The 22369-nt window shown below is 43.1% G+C and overlaps 1 protein-coding gene across 1 annotated transcript in view; it reads left to right on the top strand.

Moving 5' to 3' along the window:
- SND1 (staphylococcal nuclease and tudor domain containing 1) overlaps positions 1 to 22369 on the top strand; it is a 414314-nt gene that overhangs the window by 30251 nt on the left and 361694 nt on the right. The window contains exons 2-9 of the mRNA XM_065939612.1: positions 977 to 1126; positions 6507 to 6627; positions 10044 to 10122; positions 12784 to 12944; positions 13700 to 13791; positions 14402 to 14560; positions 16115 to 16221; positions 19950 to 20040. Coding sequence (XP_065795684.1) covers positions 977 to 1126; positions 6507 to 6627; positions 10044 to 10122; positions 12784 to 12944; positions 13700 to 13791; positions 14402 to 14560; positions 16115 to 16221; positions 19950 to 20040 — 960 coding nt within the window. The remainder of the gene's footprint in view (positions 1 to 976; positions 1127 to 6506; positions 6628 to 10043; positions 10123 to 12783; positions 12945 to 13699; positions 13792 to 14401; positions 14561 to 16114; positions 16222 to 19949; positions 20041 to 22369) is intronic.

The following is a 22369-nucleotide window of genomic DNA, read 5'->3' on the forward strand; positions in this document are numbered from 1 at the left end:
ACTCCGTGGTCTAGTCTGCCGTGAAGTTCTACACTGGCAGGGCTCTCCAGCCTTCTAACTATTTGTTCAGCAGCTATTTGTTTTGAAACATGGGATTAAGTCTTTCAGCTCAAGCAAAGGCGCTGCTCAAGCCTCCCTGGTGATGAAATTGTGTGAAGAATTTGAATAGCTTGGGCGATGTTTATCATTTTTGCTGTGTGCCTTTGCTTCTCTTCTGCCACGTGAAACCCTTTCTCCTTCCGCCCTGCAAATATTTGAAGTGATCTTTAGAGCTCTTTGCATAGTTGCAAGTGGGTGGTATGCTAGACATCCTTCTTCAGAGAGAGGGAAGGAACTATTGGGCTTGGGAGCCCGAAGGTCCTTCTTGGATTGCCCTGTTTTCACCATGGAGGTCATGAGTTTTCTCGAGGCTCTCCTTTAGCCTCGACTCTGAGCCCTGTCTGCAGAGGAAGTATTGAGTCCTGGACTCTGGCCCACACTACTTGCACGTTAGCCCTGGGCACCTCGGGTCCTTCCGGCTGGTGTGGGTGGCATGTCAAGGCTTCTTCCTTCAGCATCCACTTTTCTCTGGCTTTCTTCCGTTTGCTTTTCCCATCGTAGAACAGCTTGTGTGGATGGAGACATTAGCTTCTTAATAATCATTGGAAGGAACACAGGTGGTGGTCTTGCTGGGGTGAAATTACAGAGTCTCTCTCCATGATTCACATGCCTCTTTACCCTCCAGTCTTTTCTGACTTTTCTGCCATCTTGTTTAATTCTCATTTGTATTTCTGGGTCAGTCCCTTTAGAATCGAACCCAAGGTTTTATGTAGGTATTTCTCTTAAAAAATTGAAAGTAATCTTGTTCATTCAGTCGTTCAATAAATGTTTGAGTGCCGTGTACTGTTCTAGATGTTGGGGATACAGTAGTGGACCATACCTGTTATGGCGATGTTACCTTTCAATGGCTAAATTTTTCTGTTTCTCCCCAACCTAGGTGCTCTCAGGGTGCGCCATCATTGTCCGAGGACAGCCTCGTGGGGGGCCTCCTCCTGAGAGGCAGATCAACCTTAGCAACATTCGCGCTGGAAACCTTGCCCGCAGGGCAGCTGTCGCACAACCCGATGCAAAAGACACCCCGGACGAGGTAGGTGCTTTTCCTCACGAGCCTGTGGACCCTGGTGATAGTCCAGTCTCCTCCTTGACTGCACATTTGGTGTACTTTCTTTTCTGTATATTTGAGTATTTTTATGTCACAGGACCAGTGATAGACCCACAGTGGCATGCCTCAGTTTGTGCATTCACTGCCTTTAATCCCAGTAACCCCCCTTCTCTTTTCCTCATATACTTTCCCATAAGTTTAGAGCCTTTCCAGGTTTATCAGCCTTTTCAGGTTTACCCTCTTTCTCTTAGAACAGGTTAGAATATTTCCTAGGTAGTCTCAGCTCTTTGAGGTTGGTATTGGTTATGGCCCAGCTCCTTTATTTATGTTTAAATCCTTTACCTTCAAAATCCAGAGGGATGCACAGCAAAAAATCTAGTTCATCTCCCTGGACATTACAGGTGTTACTATAGTCTTGAGTCTCCAGAGATATTGACCATCCATATAAGCAGGCATTTAAGGAAAAACATGTAGTTTTTTCATCTGTAATAAAAAGCATTTTGTTGGACTTAAGATAGTGAAACATTGTTCTGGAAATAGAGAAAAATCATCCCCAATTCTGTCATCAACAGTTAGATTCTTGGGATAATGACTAAATAGAAAATCAGTTATTTTCCATTGGTCTTCTCTCAGTAAGCACAAGTATTGGAAATAACCATACTGTATGTCTCAGGGTTGTTCAGTGAGGATTAAACAAGATAGTGGAGAATACTTCACATGGGCCTATAAGTTACTTAACAGATGTTAGCTGTGGTCATCTATATGTGCTCAGTCACTCAGTCGTGTCTGACTCTGCGACCCTATGGACCATATCCCACCAGGCTCCTTTGTCCATAGGATCTCCTAGACAATAATACTGGAGGGAGTTGCCATTTCCTCCTCCAAGGGATCCTCCTGATCCAGGGATCAAACCTGGGCCTCCTGCATTGCAGGCAGATTCTTTATGGCTGAGCCACTGGGAGGTATGTGGTCATCACTGGTGCTGTTTAGTTTCTGCAACTACAAACACTTCTCATACAGTTAGCCCAAGTACTGAAGAGTAAATCTCTCTCAGCACTTTTCAGATTTTGGCTGCTAAGTGCTTTTCTTGACCAATGTTTTGAATAGTTCTTTCCTTTCAGTTTTGTGTTGTGTAACAGCTTGCCTGCTTTGCACAGAAGAGTGTTGAGCCTGGTTGGCTAAAACCAATCAAGCTTATTTCCCCAGAAGGAAGAAGCAGGGTCGCCTCTAGGAAAGAAGGGTTGGGTTTTCATTTCCTGCTTTGTGGGTGAGGATCGAGGCCAGTTGGAGCTGGTTCTAAAATCTCTTAGCTGTAGCCTGTGCAACGGTACAATGAAATCTTACCAGAACTATCCCAGCTGAAGGAACATCATGTAATCTGACCCCCATTCTCATTAGTTTCTTATATTTCTGTAGCCAAGTTAGTGGGTTTTTTGTCTCTTCCAGACCAGCTCAGTTTCTCCTAGCAACTCTTGAGAGGCCCCTGTGACATGAAGTGTTAGAAACCTGCAAAGCTCACCCTTTGTCAGCCACAGTCACTGTTTCTCTGTCTAATGGTCTAGTCTCTCCCTGCCTTGCTGTGATATGATTTCCTCCTGCCATGCCCTTGAAGTTTTTCTGCCTCAACTAAGGAGTGATGCCAACTAGTAACCCAATTATGAAAACACCCCCAGCTTTTATCGAGGACTAGAGATTCTGCCTTCTTAAAAATCTTTCTTCGCCGTTCTTGAAGCATCATTACAACTGCCATTGTTCTTTGTTCAGCTCTCAACGTGTGCTTGGAATATTGAGAGAACAGTCTCTCTGCCTTCATTTTCCTGTCCTCTAATCCTTGCACTGATACTGTTAGATCTTTTTGAAACACAATTTCATTTTTTCCCTGACTCAGTGTTACTCCCAGGTATTTCAGCGATTCCTCATCCCTGCTTGGACAAATGTAAATGCCTCAGCCTGGGATACAATCCCTTCTGTAATTTGGCTTCTAGTCTTCTCTCACTGAACCCACTCTGGGATGTGAAGTCCCAACCCCGAGGAAGTATTCGGGTCTCCTAACAGGCCACCCAAGTCCTGCTGGCTCATGGCGTGGCTCAGGCTGCCCCTTCCATCGGGAGCTCCTTCTCCATCTTGTGCCCTGGTGATCACCTATCGTCTGTTAAGATCTAGCCCCCTGAGAAGTCCCTCCTGACACCTCCTTTCATTTTCCCCTTTTGGTGCTATCATCCTGTTCAGTGCTCCTGTGTCTCTTTACTAGATTGTCAGCTCCTCGAGGGGAAGGACCGTCTCTCATATCAGTGTTTTTCTGCCTAGTCAGTGCCTGACGTGAAGCAGGTATCCAGTGAGGAAGCGTTTCAGTGAATAACAAGGAGAACGAACCTGAGCATCTCCTTTTGAGGATCAGTAGATTGTGGAACTTGGCAAGGCTTTCTCTCGGGCTTTCCATTGTTTTGGAGCAGGTCTAGTTTTTTTTAACATTCAGACAGAGTCAAGAACGTTTTTGCCCATTTGCTTCCCTTTGTATCACTGTCCCAAATATCATGCACTTGATTATTCTCTGCCTTCTTTCATATCTGCTTTCAAAGAAACTTAGCTCTCTCCTAAGTGGTGTGGCAATAAAAGCAGCTCTGCTCTGTGTCCCCAGCCATCACTGCCCAGTTCCAGGCTAATCCCTTGCGTTGCCTAGCTACTCTAGGCAGCCTGGATACTGCATTTACAGCCACTCTGGGAATTATATATTTATTTCTCACAGATTTGTTGAGCTTTCATTATGTGTGAAGCTGTGCATTGGTTTCATGTGAAATACAGAAATGAATGTCGCAGTGGTTGTGCATTCAGTGGAGCCTTTGAAAGTTGGGATGGTGAGGTGCCTGGGCCAGAGAGGGATTAATTACATACACAGGTGGTACAGTGGGATGATGGACTAGCTAGCTTTGAGGTCTTACACTGTTGTGGGATTTAGTGTTGTTTCAGTAGTTTAGGAGTCTACCTGGTGCAAAGAAAAAATGGGAATTAAAATTCCACTCATCACGGTAGACACCAGAACCTTGTGGTAGGTCTGGGAGAGCAAACTGCTAGATCACCTCTTATTGGGAATTCTGAAGGGAAGAGGCAGTTTTGAGACTCAGCCACTTAACAGCCATTGCTTTGTAGATGGAACTCTGGGACATCACTCGACTACATCACAGTGGTTCTTCTTATGGGGCCATTGTGGACCGTTTGGATGAATGTGTGCATGCTCAGTCATGTCCAACTCTTTGTGACCCCATGGACTGTACTCGTTAAGCTCCTCTGTCCGTGGGATTCTCCAGGCAGGAATACTGGAGTGGGTTGCTGTTTCCTACTCCAGGGGAATCTTCCTGAGCCAGGGATCGAACCTGCTTCTCCTGCACTTGCAGGTGGATTCTTTACCACTGAGCCACCTGGGAAGTGGTGGATGAATGCTTTGAGTCAGCTTCCCTCTATGTAGGGTGGGTCAGGGAGGTGCTGTTGCGATAGCCTTCTCCATGGGGTAGCCTTCTGCTGGCTGTCCTCTGTGTGGACAGGACTGTCTCCTGGAGTGCTCTGTTGCATTGGGAGCAGTGGTGTGGCCAGCTGCTTCCCTGAATATCCCAATTGCCTCTCTTCCTGGCCTGTACCTTGTCCAGTTATTGAATTTGCTCAACCCTGGATGGAATACAACTTGCAAAGGCTGGAAGATTAAGGAAGCTAGATCATTTTCCTTCCGGGATAAGTTGTGTGTCCTTCTCAGGACCTCTGGTGTGGCTTTCTCTTACTGCCCAGTGACTGACCAGCTGTAAAACAAGTCCGAGGGAGGGGTGCTTCTTCTGCAAGCCTTAAAAGCTTTTAGTAATTCTGCCTAGTTGGTAGAAATTGGAGGTTTCCCCACAGGGGTTAGCTATTTCTTTGTGAATTGACCCTTGATAAATGAATTTTTACCGAAGTCTTGGCTTCCTTTAGGGGCACTTTGTTTTGTCAGAGCTTTTCATTTGGGGAAGCAGTATATTACTGAACTTTGGGTATTAGTGTAGTACTCAAAACTGAAGCCAAAAAAAACCCCCACAAAAACTGAAGCCTAGACATTCGATCTGTGGCCGAGGATGTTTTTAGAGTAAGTGAATCACTAAGGTGATAAAAATGTACAAGGCTCTGTTAATTGGTTTAGTACTTGTTTTTGTGATGTGGCTGGTATTTGGGCTCATTATCAGTCATGAGACTCCCTTTGGTTACAGGTATCTGCTTCCATTATTATGGTGTGGGACAAAGGGTGGAAACAGGAGGTAAAAATATGGTGAACTTCATATTGCCTTTGAGTGGTTGGCTCTTTTGCTTATTGGTGCTTTGAGAAGAGTGCGTTAAATGAGTGAGTAGGCTTGTTTTTGTATCTTGAAGAGCACTTACTCAGGATTAGTTCTTCCCAGAACTGTCCACAGTTGGTGTTGGCTGACAGTACTGGTTTTGTGAACACAGGCCCAGCAGGTTGGTGGACTGCCACCTTTAAATTGGCTTCTGGTTTCTGGGAAGTCATGGATGTTTTTCTTCTAGAAAAGCTTCTTGGCTCACCCCGTGGAATAATCTTCGTGGACTGAAAAGGTAGGCAGACGCTTCCTTTTCCGGTCAGTGATGGACTGTTTTGCCTTTACTATTCAGAGCCCATGTTCTGGGGCTCCAGGAGGTAGTAGCGCGTGCATATTGTATACGACCCTGCCCTTTTATATGTTAACTGTTTCTGCCCGTGAACTTCTGCAGATCATGTCCTCCTTGAACTCTTACCCTCGCCTTCCTCATTTCTGTTCTAAGGAAACTTAGGGCACCGAGCTAGGTCCAGACTGTAAATTCAGGTGCTAGTCACCCCTGACTGCAACAGGGCTTCTTCAGAAGAGACATCTTCCTTTGTCTGTACCATCCCCAAAGTGATGAGGCAAAACCATCCTTTTGCACAGCATCTTAAAATCACATGGGGGCTCTATTTGTACCCACTGTGGATGTGTGGCTCAGCCCTTTGTTAGGGTCTTCAACGGGTGATAGGAAAGAATCACTGTTGTCAAGCTGATCCCTTACCAGGGCCTGTTACCAAGTAAGAAGTAAACTGTAGTTCTGAATGGACAGTGATGGAGGTGGGGAAAGTCCTAGTGCTGGTGCCTGGGAAACCATGGTGCCTGTTTTTCGGGCTGGTGCAAGTTGCACCAACAATTAGACCTTCATTTTTCAGGAGCCCTCTAAATGTGTGAGCTGGGCTGTTCGTTTCATTTTTACCTTCTCCTCAGGGCCTAGTGCGTTGCTGGGTTGTTGAAGAGGTGAAGTTGCTTGGGTGTTGATTGTGCAGTGTGAAAACGGCCTGGCTCCTGATCGTGATGGTTCTGTCTTTCAGCCCTGGGCGTTTCCTGCTCGAGAGTTCCTTCGGAAGAAGCTGATTGGGAAAGAAGTATGCTTCACGATAGAAAACAAGACTCCGCAGGGGCGAGAGTATGGCATGATCTACCTTGGAAAAGGTGGGTAGCAAGGGGAAAACTCCCCCTAAGTCTAAAGTTTCTCCCAAGATCAGTTTTCACCTGGTGGAGGTGGCTTTGGACGGTTGGCTGTGGGGTCTCACTGGGAGGGTGCAGAGCTCGGGGTACGTAGGTGCAGAGGAACGGCCCTGGTACACCTGCTCCTTGCTCACCCTGTGCCCGCTTTCCTGCCTTGGTTTAGATGTGTGTGTACCATGTAGTATTTGTTTTCTCCATATGCGGGCCATCAGCCCATCAAACTCATTGGCTCTTTGCTTCTAGGTCAGAGTGCTAATTGAATTCCTATAGATTTCCTATTGCATCTTCTATTTCCTTTATCTGTCTTGTGGCTTTTCTTCTCCTTTCTTTTCTCTTTAAGAAAATGGGATTTGTTTAGGGCTTGTGGTTTTTTGCAGACCACATGATTTGTAATGGAGTGGAAAGAACACAGGTTTCAGAGTGGTATGATGTGGGTTCCTGACTCTTCTACCGTGTACTCTACTTGTTTTTAGTCTCTAAGTCATGTCTGACTCTTTGTGACCCCATGGACTGTAGCCCACCAGGGTCCTCTGTCCATGGGACTCTCCAGGCAGGAGTACTGGAGTGGGTTGCTGTTTCCTTCTCCAAGGACAGAGTATGCCCTCAGTAAATATGTTTGTGTGTGCACACACGTACGCCTGTGGTGTAGCTGTTTAGCTGTAGCTGCCATTTGAAATTCAATTTTGTTTATTTATTTAATATTTTCAGATGCGCAGGGTCTTTGTTGTTGCGTGGGCTTTCTCTAGTTGTGATGAGCAGGGTCTACTCTTTGTTGCGGTATACAGACGTCTCATTGAGGTGGTTTCTTTTGTTGCGGAGCACGGGCTCCAGAGTGAGAGCTCAGTGTTGTGGCACGTGGGCTAGGTTGCTAAGGGGCACTGCCATTTAAAATTTAAAGTTGTATTTAGAAATTGGCTTTCTAAACTGACCCACATGACAGAGTGCATATAATTTAGTGTGTTAATAATATACTGTTCGATTTGATAGAACCTGGCACATAGGAGATGATTGATAAGTATTTACTAAGAGTAATTTTGAAATTATCTTCATCTTTCAGTTTCAACCGCTTAATGGCTTAAAGTTTAATATTTTCACACGGATATTTTGACTGACTCTCAGTGCCAACTGCAATGAAACAGTGCTTTCACTAATTAATTAGCATTCATACATTTATCCTATTTTGTGGCTACTCTTTTTTTTTTTTTTTGCTATATGTAGATGGATTGAAATATTCATTTAACTATAGTTGACTTACAGTATTATGTTTCAGGTATGTAGCTTCTAATTCTTTTCCATTATAGATTATGACAGGATATAGAATATAATTCCATGTGCTGCGCAGTAAATTCTTATTTACATGGCTACTGGGGTTTTTTTTGCTTGTTTTTGGCTGTGCTGCGCAGCTGGTGGGATCTTAGTTCTCTAACCAGAGATTGAACTTGGGACCCTAGCAGTGGGAGTATGGGGGTGTAACTACTGGACCTCCAGGGAATTCTCCTGTGAATACTCTTTTTATGATGGAGGAGAATAATAGAATATGAGAATTTGTGGTTAACTTAGGACTTTTTTTTTTTTTTTAAAGGGAGAGATGATTGATTAATCTTCAAATTGTGGGATAAATACAGTCACCCACCTATTCTGAATACCAGCCTCAATTGTGACTTGATCAAATTTGTACTTTGATTAGTAATAAGTGAGTAGTGTATCTTTGTCCTACAGATTCCCCATTTTCAGTACTCTATCCATCACATTTTGTTGCCTTCTCTTGGTCCAGAGAATTTTGTTTTTCTCCGTTTTGAAGGAGCAATCAAATCATTTAGAAATGAGCCAGCCAACAGCTCTTTCAGAGTGCTCTGTGCCAAGGAAGTGTCTGAGAGCTATTGGGTTTGCTGTTAACCAGCTGGTTTTATGGCCATTCACCTTCTTTGTATCTTGCCTTCATTCTTTCTACGCACTGACCTGTTGACACCTTACTGCTTAACTTTTCCCGTAATTGTGGAGTTCTTCCTTTTGACTTCCCATTCTGTGGGATTATTCCTATTGCTCTGAAAGATTCAGTGTAATATTTATTGATGGCAGATAGCTGTGTGCATCTGTGTCTGGCCTCAGCAGTAACTCCAGTGCAAAGGTTCTTGTGATTCACTTTCATCTTCAGAACCTGAACTTTCTTTGTATGAACAGCATTCATCTCAGCCTTTTGTGTGTGTGGTAGAAAAGGGGCTTGTGATTTGCCTCAGAAATTTGGACAGGGCTAATGGCAGAGCATTTAGGTTGGGTTTGGGCCTAGTATGTAGACTTCTTTTTGCTTGCAGAATTCAGTGAATGCATGGCATACTGAATATAAATCTTACAGAATTTTATTCTACGCTGATGTTACCTATCAGCTAGACTGCTGTGTTTCAGTTTATCGAGGAGCTTGTTCTCTGCTATATTAAAGATTTTTATGTGGTGATTCCCTCATAGATGTCTTCTTTTATCGTTTTGGCTGACAAGCGGAGATTTAAGAATACACCGAGCCTAAAAGCTTTTTCAGTAGCATGGAAATGCAATTAATGGTCCTGGTGCCCAGGTGGAGCCTAATCGGGTTGTGTTTGTTTCACTTCATTTTTCTTGCCCGCTCTGAAGGCTGCTGTGTGAGATTGGAAGTCTGGATTCTCTCCCTTGCATCTCTTTAGAACACCAGAGTGTGTTTATCAAATGATGTAGCTTGTCTTGGTGGCCTCCTGGAGCAGAGAATAGGATATCCTGAGAGGGACTGGACTCAGGTGTAAAATGTAAATGGGCCATGCTAAGTGCCTCTGCTGCCTGATTGTCCAGGTGTGGGGCTGCCTTTGCATTCTGTCGTTTTATTTTTTATTTTTATGTTTTGGATTCTGTTGTTTTAATTCCTGCTGTGTGCTTGGCACTGCCCTTGACGATTTACACACATTGATTCCCACGAGAACCCATCTGGTCAGGTTCTCTCCCCATTTTATAGGTGAGTATGTATACTGAGGTGCTGAGAGAGCTGTGAAGTGGCAGCGTTGTATTGGGCCCAGCCTCTCCTCCTCAGGCCAGTGTTATTTATCCTCTCCCCGGCTGCTACTTGAGCCTTGCTTTCCTGTCAGTCTCCTGGAGTTCCTGAGATTGCCTTTGGCTCGGGAGATACACTAAGAAATAAGTCCAGAGAAGATGTATCGACCTCTGGGTCCTAGAGATGAGACATTTTGCGGGAGAAGAGGTTTTTCTGAAAAACCCAACCCCAGCCTGCTGCCTTGTCCAGTTAGTGGATAACATTATTCCTTGAAGAGCTGAGGGTGAAAGTGGTCCCATTAAGAGCCTTTTTGCTATTGGATATGGATTTAGACCCACGATTCATGTCTCTTTTTTTTCCTTCTCAGATACCAATGGGGAAAACATTGCAGAATCGCTGGTTGCAGAGGGCTTGGCCACCCGGAGAGAAGGCATGAGAGCTAACAAGTGAGTCTGCGCTGCTCTGCTGACCCTCAGACTTCCTCCCCTCCACCATGAGAGCTGGGGGAGTGGATTCTGCACTCGCTTTGATGCATTTTCATTCCTGCCCCCTGATATAAAATGGGTAACATCTGGGGTTCTCCTGGCTTCTAGAACATTCCTGCCCAGGTGCAGCTGTGTATTGTTCTGAGTGAGGAGGTTTCTCAGCATTCGTGAATGGCATTTGGTATGTGTAATCAAAAACTTCTTTGCTTGACAACAAAGAAGTGCTATGCTTCATATCATAAGAGTCAGTAGGATTGTTTCTTATACCACTGATATTCGGTTTCAGAGTTTTTATCTATTCTTCCCCAAATACTTATTGAGCATGTATGCCAGGCTATGTTCTAGGCACTGTGCATATAGCAGTGAACAAAGACACTTAGCTTCTAACAGTTTAACCGGGAGACAAACAACAAACCGATCAACAAATAGATGTACAATATTATATCAGGTATACAAGGAATAAGTAAATGCAGAATAAAGCAGAGTGAATAAATAAAATTCAAAGCAACATCTGCTGCTTGGAATATAGGAAAACTGATAGGGGCTGAGTGGTTCTGTTTTCAGGGAAAATTTCTGTCTCTCCAAAGCCTCTTATGTCTGTTTTGGCTTATGGATCTGTAGATACTTAAGTAATAAGGTAAATGTATTTGTTGTTAATAGCAGTGTGAATTCGTTAGAAATGAGTATTATGTTTATGGACTTCCAGGTGACTCAGATGGTAAAGAATCTGCCTGCAATGCAGGAGACCCTGGTTCGATCCTTGCATTGGAAAGATCCCCTGGAGAAAGAAATGGCAGCCCACTCTGGTATTCTTGCCTGGGAAATTCCATGGCCAGAGGAGCCTGGTGGGCTACAGTCTGTGGGGTCGCAAAGAGTCAGACACGACTGAGTGACTTCAGTGTCAGGTTTATAGGGCATATGTCAGGTTCAAGTTCACCAGTGTTGGCTCCTCAGAAGGATGGGGGTTGTAGCTGGCTTTAATTAGCACATTAAAAGTGCTAATCTGAAAAGTGCACATCTGAAAAATGATAATCTGCATCAGTAATTTGGATGCTGTTTAGCTATTATTTTTTTGGCCAAAATGGCTTATGGAATCTTAGTTCCCTGACCAAGGATTGAACTTGGGCCACAGCAGTGAAAGTGCCAAGTCCTGACTACGGAAGGTCAGGGAACTCCTGCTGTTTAAATCATTAAGTCTGTGCTGTATTACGACTGTAACTGTAGAAGAAGCTTTAGATAAATATTTGCGTGAACTATGCCAATGATAGGGACGAGCAAAGGCCAAAATGTACAATTTGCATCCTTCTTTGTGATCAAATCATTCATCCTATAGTTCTCTGATCCTTTCCAACTCAAAAGAGTCGTTGGCTAGAGCTAATGATTGGAGTGTGAGTGAGCATGTGGGAATTTGTTGAATTTTGACACTTGTCTTAGGTGCTGTGTATGGAAGCACGCTGAAGCTGTATTTTAAGGACAGTTGCTGGCATTTTTACCATTGTAATGTTTTTTGGAATCCAGTTTGCAGCCAGAATGAAAAATTATAAAAAAGCCTACAGCAGTATTGTACCACCTCAACAAAGAAATCCCTCCAGGAGTCCCAGTCTTTTTTACGCCAAAGTTGTCTTGACTTCTTTTCTCAGTTTCAGTGTTTCTGCTTCTATCTCAAGCTACATTCCACCCCCCCCCTCCCCGCCCCCGTCAAATTCTGACAGAAAATTTGGATCTCTGAAGATGATAATTATCGTCTTTTTTTTTTTTCTTTTTTTAATGGGGAGGAGGGAAAGAGCCATTCTGAAGACTTCTGGTTTGAGAAATTGTAGGTCATGCTCCCTGTTGAAAATCCCTGCCGATCAAGGTGGGAGGGTCAATTTCTCTAGATGCCTGTTGATGGAACACGGTGTTGGCATTGTGGAAAGCCTTTCCAGTGTTCACTTCAGCTCAAATTCAGATGAGAGAGTGAAGAGTAGAGCCACTTCTGGGTTTGGTTGTTTTTGATGGCTTTTTTTTGGAGGGGGAGGGGGTGAGTGGTCTATCTACTGGGTTTCTGCTCTTGTGCATAGTTTGGTTTCTTGTCTGATGAAAGAGTCTTCCATCTTCAAACTCCTTTTGCTTAGCTGGCCTTATGGCAAGTGTAAGTAGTGTTGGGCTGATACTGTCTGTAATAATGATATTTGTTCTATGTGCCCCAGTCCTGTTCTGCAGATGACAGAGAGTAAGTGTGATTCTTAGTCACTTTTGTTGCACTGTGTCTGGCTGAGGTCTGCCTGGATTCTAGTTCCTGAATCTGGGGTGGTTAAATGAAACTCTCCCACCTGGAGTGGCTCCCTTGTAAGCCACCAACTTGTTCTTTTGTAATCACTCATGGTGGCAGTACTGAGAAGAGTGGTCTGCAGATGTTCTCATTAAATGCTGTTACAATTGAGTCTTTTATTGGAGGGAATAAATCTGGAATCTGGAAGTTGCACTCCAGATAGGTTTCTGGTTACAGGCCTGGGTCTGAAACAATTGCTTTGGTTTTTTCCAAGCAGAGAAGATGCTGTAGAAACCCAGAGTCAAAGATGACCCTGATATTTCTCTTGTGAACTCATTAACCACACTTATTTCTTTTTTTTCATGTCCCAGTCCTGAGCAGAACCGGCTTGCGGAATGTGAGGAGCAAGCGAAAGCAGCTAAGAAAGGGATGTGGAGTGAGGGGAATGGTTCACATACTATCCGGGACCTCAAGTATACCATTGAGAACCCAAGGCACTTCGTGGACTCCCACCACCAGAAACCTGTCAACGGTGAGTCTGTTGGGGAAAGACCGATCTATGACTCAGGGTGATTTCTCTCTATTTGCTGTCGAGCTCCTTGAGATTAATAAAGCAGATTCTACTTTAGTACCCATGGAGAATTGTTAAGGGTAGAACAACACCATGGTATTTTGGAAGGGAGCTTTCATCCAGTTCATATAGGGATCAAATGTATTTTGCAGAGAATAGTCCTTTGCTGCTACAGAGTAGTAAATTGCTGGTAATTTTGCACATGGGGGATCTTCCTGTTTTCTCTAAAAAATGGCTATCTCTAAATACCACCTCTAAAACTTCAAGGTAGAAATATGTATTCTTTATATATCTAAACATTTATGCATGCACACACGCCCCCACACACACTATATAGTTCTCAGTTCTACTTTGAGACCTTATTAACTTGCAGACTCAGTAAAATAAAATGATTACCGATCCTGAATTATTGTTAGTTTTTGCCAGGCACTCAGTATACAAATGAGCAATCTGGCTTATGGATAACAGAGCTTAGGTATGAGCCAAGAGGTCCCAGAAGGTTCAAAAGATGTACAGTTGGTTTGAACCAAATCCTCCTAGAGTAGCTTGGACAGGAGTCTGTGTGAACCCTTGTGATCTGCCAGTGTTTCGTCATCTCCCAGAGTGGGGATTTCTCAGGATTTGGGAAGAGGAACTGTGCTCCTGGCAGTTTGATGGGGGCGTTGTTTCTCCTTGGCACAACCTGTGTCACTCAAGCCGTTTGTTCTGTCCTGCAGCAATCATCGAGCACGTGCGGGACGGCAGTGTGGTCAGGGCCCTGCTCCTGCCAGATTACTACCTGGTCACGGTCATGCTGTCAGGGATCAAGGTCAGCTCATACGCTGGGCTACGGGTTGGTTCATGGAAGTGTTCAGTGTTGGGGGGACTTCATACATACCATTTCTTTTTAGTATGGGCCGTTAACATTGACTGGAGTACTTTAAACTTTGCAGTGGGTGCAGTTCTATTTAGATCAAATAAGACTTTTTTAAGTACTCAGAGTCTGTTTGGAGTGGGCTGTGCAGAGATGGTTGAAACCTAGAGAGGAGGGGATGGGAAGCCAGTCCATGGGATCACAAAGACTGAGCAACTAAGTATGCACACGCAAAGTTTGCCTAGTCTTCATATAAAATAACCATTTTGATTAAAGAAAAATATCAGGGATTTAAAGCGAAACACTGGTGAATCTCTTCTTGGCAAGGGGTCATTTTCAAGTGTAATTAATGATTTTCCCCATGTTGTCGTGAGTTTTATTTTGCTTTACCAAGAAGTCTGAGAGGATGATATTTCCAGTTGCTTTTTATCAGTATTTTTAGGAGGGTTGGAAGACCTGATTAGACACCTTTCCCAGCCCAGCTTTGTGGGTTTGTGCTGTTTGGACTATTCCTTGTGGGCTGAGCTTGCCCAGCACCCATGCACCCGCCTCACTTGTCCTTTAGTGCCCAACTTTTCGACGGGAAGCGGATGGAAGTGAAACACCAGAGCCTTTTGCTGCAGAAGCCAAATTTTTTACTGAGTCTCGACTGCTTCAGAGAGATGTCCAGATCATCCTGGAGAGCTGTCACAACCAGAACATTCTGGGTACAATCCTGCACCCGGTGAGTGAGCCTGGCAGACTGGACCACGCGGGGCGGGGGTCCCCTTGGGGTTTGAAGAGCTGCATTTGGCTTCTGTTCTTCCTCTTTGTGTTTAGGATCCATTGAAATATCTTGGTAGGGTTATCATCTACTGACTTTGAGACCTTTTTAGGGAGTTACCCGTTCTCTGATAGAATTAGACAGTTTTGCAACTTTGTACTTATAGAAAACTAATCTCAGTTGTGAGGAAGGACGCTTGCACTTATTTTCCCAGATGCTAGTCGTAAAGATTGCCAGTAAGAAAGGTAGGAGGTTGCCACAAGTTAAGAAGTGGCAGTGGAACTTGTAGAATGGGATTGCTGAGGTTTGGAGTACAGTAAGTCCCCTACAGAGGAAGGAGTTCAGTTCTCAGAGTGTATTTGTTAGGTCTAATTTGTTTGTAAGTACAACAAAGTTAGCCTTGGTACCCAAGTAACACAGTTGGCTATATGCTGCTGGCTTTTATGCTTCTTTCCAGATATCCTGGGCTTGAAATGAAGATACTGTACTCCTGTACTTTGTACAGTACTGTACAGTAAAGTACACAAAAGCGCAACCACTTGTAGAGGATGCACACACATGACAGTGTACGCCACACTCGTGAACTCACTTTCATGGCTGGACATGCAAACGCACGTTCACATCATTGAAAGTTTGAAACTTGAAGGTTCACTTGTAGGGGACTTACTCTATGGGTAGAACTGTCATGAGGAAACATTCCTTTGGAAAAACTGTGTCTCAGGCCTTATTCAGTTGTTGCCTAGTGCTGCTTTTGAGTAGGAAGTAGGTTAAGATCTTGTAGTTCTGACTACTGGGAGTGTTACCCTAGTGGATACTTTGGTAGGTGGGATATTTTGGATGGGAAGTTGCTTTTTAACACCCAAGTTTAAATAGATTGTCATTGTAACCTGTATCCAGTACCAGAATAAACTACCATTCTTCTTTGGCTAGGGAATTCTTCCATGATGGCAGTTGTGGAAGGCTGGGAGGCTTGGTTTGGCATGTGCCAAGGTCATGTCTATTTCTTCTGAAGTGCTCGCTGTCTGCCGGGGCCCTGCCAGATGGCTCTGTGTCACTGTCGAATGTGAATTGTAATTCACGGGGCAAAATGTAACTGTAGTTATTCCCTTACTCAGCCTGTTCTTTGGCTCTCCCCTTATGAAAAGGGGAGTAAATGCTGATCTCAGGGAAGGAAATAAGAAGGTATAATCTCTACTGAAGATTAACATCCTCTGTCCACAAGAAGAGCTATTGCAATGCCGATTCCATTCAATGCCACTAACATTTATCCTACCCCTGTTAAGCGCGAGTTACTGTGCTGGGTGCTGTGGGGATATGAAGCCAGGGCTGTTGAAGGGAGTCACAGAACAGCGTCTGCCCTCATAGGGCTGGTTTCTTCATGAGAGAAATGACTCTACTTCATTTTTTTCTTTTTTAAACTACAAAATAGATTGTGGCTATGTTAATCACGTCAGAAGTCAAGAGAAACGGATTCCCTTGCAACAGAATCTAATCTGTGCCTGCCTTATTTTTTAGAACGGCAACATCACAGAGCTCCTCCTGAAGGAAGGTTTTGCCCGCTGTGTGGATTGGTCTATTGCAGTCTACACACGGGGCGCAGAAAAGCTGAGGGCAGCTGAGAGGTAAGGCCTGTCAGGAAAGCCTTCTAGCCAAGGATCTTGGTGTAGGGGACTCCAGGGGAAGGAACCTCGGGATCTTCTCTCACCCAGCCATGCCAATGTACAGGACTGGGGAAATGCTAGAAGAAACTGGGATCTCGCAGAGGAGTGACTGGCTTACAATCTCTGGGTTCAGTCTAATTCAGGGCTGTCTACTGATTTTTCACTCAGACATTATTGGTCACCTGATTTGCTTTATTAATGTTTTCATTTCACTTTTTTCCCCAAGCCTCTCGCTTAAATTTCAGGTTTTAGGCATTTGAAGTGAAATAAACTTGAGGCTCATTTGAAGACAGTGAAATAACTTACCGGCTCCTTCCTGACGTGCAGGCTGGAGACAAGTGTATGATGGAAAGACAGAGCCTGTGGGTCCCTAAATAGGACTATCCAATGTTGCTGCAAAGTCTGATGCCCTGATTTATTGAACTATATGCTGTAGTTATAAATGCTAATATAACTGTAAGGTGTCGTGTTTTTGGCTGGGTGCCCCATAGTTAAAGCAGATGGAGCAATAACTGATTTCTAGAAAAATGATAGTGGATATGCTAAAAATCAGTGGCCATTTCAGGTGTTTCCAGGTATTGGTGAACTTGTCTCCAGGTGGAAAAAAATGAAGCAGATAGATGAATAGAGATGATATCTTGTTCATAAAGTCACACCCACTACTCCCAGGATACGTTTAGGTAGAAGGCCAGGACCACTGGTGCCATTCCACTCAAGCCTGTGTGGTTTATTTCAGAGTCATACAATTTACAGTTTTTTGCCTTTTTTTTTTTTTTTCATAATTCTTGGTTTTTATTGTTTATCTTTCAGGATCCTGAATTGTACTTCTCTTGAAGTCTTTTTCAGGCTGTGCTGTCATTTCCATCTTGAGTAGATCAAAATTTTAAAAGATGTTTGTTGGCTATTTTTATCATTAGTTTTCTTCATGTTTTGAAATTTTGATTTACAGTGGGTTTTTTTTTCTTTCTTTTATTTTTTATTTTTTTAAAAATTTTTAATTTTTCAGTGGGTTTTGTCATACATTGACATGAATCAGCCATAGAGTTACACGTATTCCCCATCCTGATCACCCCTCCCCCCTCCCTCTCCACCCGACTCCTCTGGGTCCTCCCAGTGCACCAGGCCCGAGCACTTGTCTCATGCCTCCCACCTGGGCTGGTGATCTGTTTCATCATAGATAATATACATGCTGTTCTTTCGAAACATCCCACCCTCACCTTCTCCCACAGAGTTCAAAAGTCTGTTCTGTACTTCTGTGTCTCTTTTTCTGTTTTGCATATAGGGTTATCATTACCATCTTTCTAAATTTCATATATATGTGTTAGTATGCTGTAATGTTCTTAATCTTTCTGGCTTACTTCACTCTGTATAATGGGCTCCAGTTTCATCCATCTCATTAGAACTGATTCAAATGAATTCTTTTTAACGGCTGAATAATATTCCATGGTGTATATGTACCACAGCTTCCTTATCCATTCGTCTGCTGATGGGCATCTAGGTTGCTTCCATGTCCTGGCTATTATAAACAGTGCTGCGATGAACATTGGGGTGCACGTATCTCTTTCAGATCTGGTTTCCTCAGTGTGTATGCCCAGGAGTGGGATTGCTGGGTCATATGGCAGTTCTATTTCCAGTTTTTTAAGGAATCTCCACACTGTTCTCCATAGCAGCTGTACTAGTTTGCATTCCCACCAGCAGTGTAAGAGGGTTCCCTTTTCTCCACACCCTCTCCAGCATTTATTGCTTGTAGACTTTTGGATAGCAGCCATCCTGACTGGCGTGTAATGGTACCTCATTGTGGTTTTGATTTGCATTTCTCTAATAAAGTTTTTTGCCTTTGAGGTGCACAACGAAGAGGTGTGCAAGAACATGAATTGAATTTCTCCTTTCTTAGGCTCTTACAGCCTTCTCTACTTGTAAGCAGAAATACTTAGAACTTTTTGTAAAAATAGATTTTAATCTAGGCCATTTAATATGGCATACCTGACAAAGGTAGGTGCTTGGAAAAAACGCAGTGATTGTATACATTGTTTAGTCTTTTTATGTTCCACGGTTACATTCAAAAGATACAAAACGCATATCGAGCACAGCTTTCCAAATATTTCTGATTATTTTGTGATGCTCAGGTTTTTTTTGTTGTTGTTGCCATTGTTCAGAAAATCCTGTAGGTCTGTTTTTCTAAATTATTATTTTGGTTGATGATTCTTTTTGCATTCTTTAAGTTCCTTCCTCTCTTTGAAGAAAGTGAATTATAGTGACAGTAGTTTCTACATGTTTTATAACATCTACAGGAGATTTTTAAGATGGCTTATCATTAAAAAACAGATTTAGACCAAGGAATGCAGATCATATTTCAATGATATGATTACTTGCCTACTGTTTTGCATGCTGTGTTAGAACTTGCTTGCATTGTCGGTAAATCTCTGTTGAGGTGTTTCACGTGTTTTTACAACTACAACATGCTGTTTTTGTCTTTTCACATTTTAGCACTGCTTTGAAAAGCTGCAATACCATTTTCAGAAATAACAGTTTAATAGTTCCTTTGCCCTACATCCTTTTATTTCTAATAAATACTTTGACAGCTTTTCACTGATAGAATGTGTGTGTGTGTGTGTGTGTGTGTGTGTGTGTGTGTGTGTGTGTGTGTGTGTATGTAAATCTTTGCACATATTCCCTGCCCCCTCTTACTCTGACTCAGAAAGTTTTTTCTGGGCTTTGTACTCTAAAACAAATGTTTACCAACTTGATTTTTTAACTTTTGTTTAAATTCTATTGGATTATTGTCCATTTTTCTTCCTCATTAGATGCACTATCGTGACCATTTTGTTCATGTTTTCCACATGGGATTTGGGTAGCTAATAACCTTTTTATATATTTAAATATTTCCTTATGCATTCATTTTATTTATTTTTTATTTTTTTATCTTTTGGCCACTCTGTGTAGCATATGGGATCTTAGTTCCCTGACTAGGAATTGAACCCATGTCCCCTGCACTGGCAGCATGGAGTCTTAACCACTAGACCAGGGGGGAGGTCACAGTGCTCTTATTTTTGAAGAATGTCTTTCATAATCAAACAGTAAACTCAGAGCACAGTGACTGTGTCCTACTCAGTCTTTGTAGCATCACCGACCCAATGGATATGAGGTTGAGCAAACTCCGGGAGATACTGAAGGACAGGGAAGCCTGGTGTGCTGCAGTCCACGGGGTCGCGAAGAGTCAGACTTGACTGAGTGAACAGCAACCTTTCTATAATTCAAATAGAAATGAGCAGGCTTATGCTTCTTAAAAAATACTTTTGTTAGATGTGTGCGCTCTTCCCTCCCACTTAAGAGAGCAGTTACTCTGTCACCCCAGCGCCTGGCATTTAGGGATCACTTGAGAGGTACTTGATACGCCAAAGACCTAGTTAGCAAGATGGACTTCTACCTTCCAGGCTTGAGAAAGGGTGTATCCAGACCCCAGCCCGTCAGCCGTGGGTTTATGGCATATATGTGTGTGGGATTGTTTCAGCTGCTGTATAGTTTTCCTTGTGGCGGTCACACTTTGTGCTGGTCTGATTAGCCTTTTCTCCTGGGTGCCTTGTCTGTGAGATGGGGTAGGGTTTTGTGCCGTTTGCTCCTGTGATGGTGGTGGATTCCGTCGCTGCCCTAGTCCCGCTGAGTGATCTGAATCCTTGCTTTGTTGCCAGGTTTGCCAAGGAGCGCAGGCTGAGAATATGGAGAGACTACGTGGCTCCCACTGCTAATTTGGACCAAAAGGACAAACAGTTTGTTGCCAAGGTGAGTCATTCTCAGCATCTGGCACTGCACTGTGCACGCTGTCAGGCTAGTGATAATACAGAGATCTGAATAATCAGTCAAGGGCTGAAGCCTTTCTCTTGAAAAGCAAAGCACTGACGCGTGCATATGTGTGTGCGTGATTGCCTGCACGGGTGTGTTTGTTGTAAGGAACTTGGAAACTATAAGAACGTAAATTTCTGCTGTAGATTTGCATAACTTCATTAGAAATTCATGGGTTAAAATTGTGCACCTTGACCCTTTGAAATCTCTTATATGCTGGAGGTTTTGTCTGTCTGCTTAGCAAATGACATTCTCTTAGATTGCTTTCTTTCTTTCTCACTTGCCTTTTTTTTTTTTCCTGCTTGTGCTGCACGGCTTGCAGGATCTTAGTTCCCACCAAGACTTGAATCCCAGCCTTGGCAGTGAAAGCGCTGAGTCCTAATGACTGGATCACCAGGGAACTCCCTCTCTCAGATTTCTTATACCCAAGGGTATAAGACTTCAAAGTTCTCTTCTTTCTGGTTTGAAACTCTTGTGGTTTTTTATTTTTTTCTAATGTGGAATTTTTTTGTGGTTTTGAATTTTTTCTATTGTGATGTGTTTTTCTGAGGGCTCTCCACTTTGCTGGGATGGATTTCTCTGAAGGGAACTGAACTACCGAATAGATTGTTTGGATCCAGCAGCAGTGCTGTAAAAGTGTTTTTTTGAAAAAACTTCATCGCGGGGTTTGGTACTTTGAGCGGTAGAACCTATAGTAGACCTCGCTTTCCCAAAATTGCTAATGTTTTTAACTTATTTTTACTTTTGGCAAGACATGCTGGAAGCTTTGTCATAATGGACTTAAAATAGTTAAATATCCATATCCTTGGACTGAGAAGTGACTGTCCTAAATGTCCAACGGTGAGTTTAAGGTGGAGAGCCACTAGGTGGCACTGTCAGCATGAAAAATTTTGGAATGCTTTCTCTCAGAATGGTAAAATTTTAACAAGTCTCCAAGGAATTGACTGGAGTTCTTCACTTTCTTTTTTATGATGCCCAAAGCAGTAGGTCACGGAGCGCTCAAGCGGCCCCTTTCCTCTTCGAGTAGATGGTCTGTCTCTACCCCAGCTGTCGGGTTAACTGTAGTCGTGCCTTTCAGCAGACGTTAGTTGAAGGAGCTCCTGATTGGATTCTCCATATGTGTCTTTCACATCTTGATGCAGATAAGAATGGACCGCTGCTTCTTTGTGTGAGGACCACACCAGCTTGGGAACTTGGACATAGCTGCTTTGCCGATTGGAATTTATTTGTGTTTATGTTTTCCTGTAAATCTGTCCTAAGGCTATAGAAGGACATAGCTACACAAGGAAAGCATGACCATTCACTCACCAAGGAGGCAGGCCTTCCATTTTTTACCATCATCACAATTCCAGTGATACAGATGACTCTTGGGAGAGTCTCATTACACTGTCCTGTCCCTACCTGCCCCTCCTCAGTTGAAACTGAATTGGTAGAGAAACCTGGAAGATTTGGAAGGGTTTTGGGTCTTGGCTACTTGGGAAACTAAGGCACTGCTGAAGAAAAATTCTTCATCTAAAGAATTAGATGATTGAGCCAGCGGCTTTACATTTATCCTCAGTATGATTTTATTGGTAACTTGAGAAAGGAGAGCTTTAGGACATATAGAACATTCCTTCCGATTTGAAATAATCCAGGATCTCAGCATCTATTTTTGTCTTTTTTTTTGTTTTAAAACAAAGGGAGCCTTTTTTTTTTTTTTTTAATTACAATGAAGTTTTATTTTTTACAATGCCAGAATAGAGGAGATTATCTCTATAAAAGCCATCTGATTAAGGATCCTGTAGTATCCTAAACATAAATTTAGGTCATTCAGATATAGGCCTATTCAGAGAGTAGAGAGAAAAAGGTTTTCACTGAATTTTTTAAATCCTTCAGGATTATTTTTGTTTTTAAAACAGGAAAAAGCACAAAAAGAAGGAAAAACACACTTACTAGATGAAATTACTATGAAAGAAAAAGTTGATCATACTGTCAATTGTGGGTGTTGGCAAACTGGCCCATGGGCCAAATATGGCCCACCATTGTTTTTGTGTGGTCTGTGAGCTAAGATTGGATTTTACATAGAAAGAAGGGTTTGTGGCACGTTGGAATTATATGAAATTCAAATTTCAGTGTCGTGAGTAAATTGGAACATAGCCACGTCTCTTCGTTTACATATTGTCTGCAACTGTTTTTGTGGTATTGTGGCAGAGGTGAGGAGTTGTGACAGAGACCATATGGCCTGCAAAGCATAAAGTATTTGTTATCTGGCCCTTTACAGAAAAAGTCT

The sequence above is a fragment of the Muntiacus reevesi genome, chromosome 6 (genome assembly GCF_963930625.1).
Source record: "Muntiacus reevesi chromosome 6, mMunRee1.1, whole genome shotgun sequence".
Taxonomy (NCBI): domain Eukaryota; kingdom Metazoa; phylum Chordata; class Mammalia; order Artiodactyla; family Cervidae; genus Muntiacus; species Muntiacus reevesi.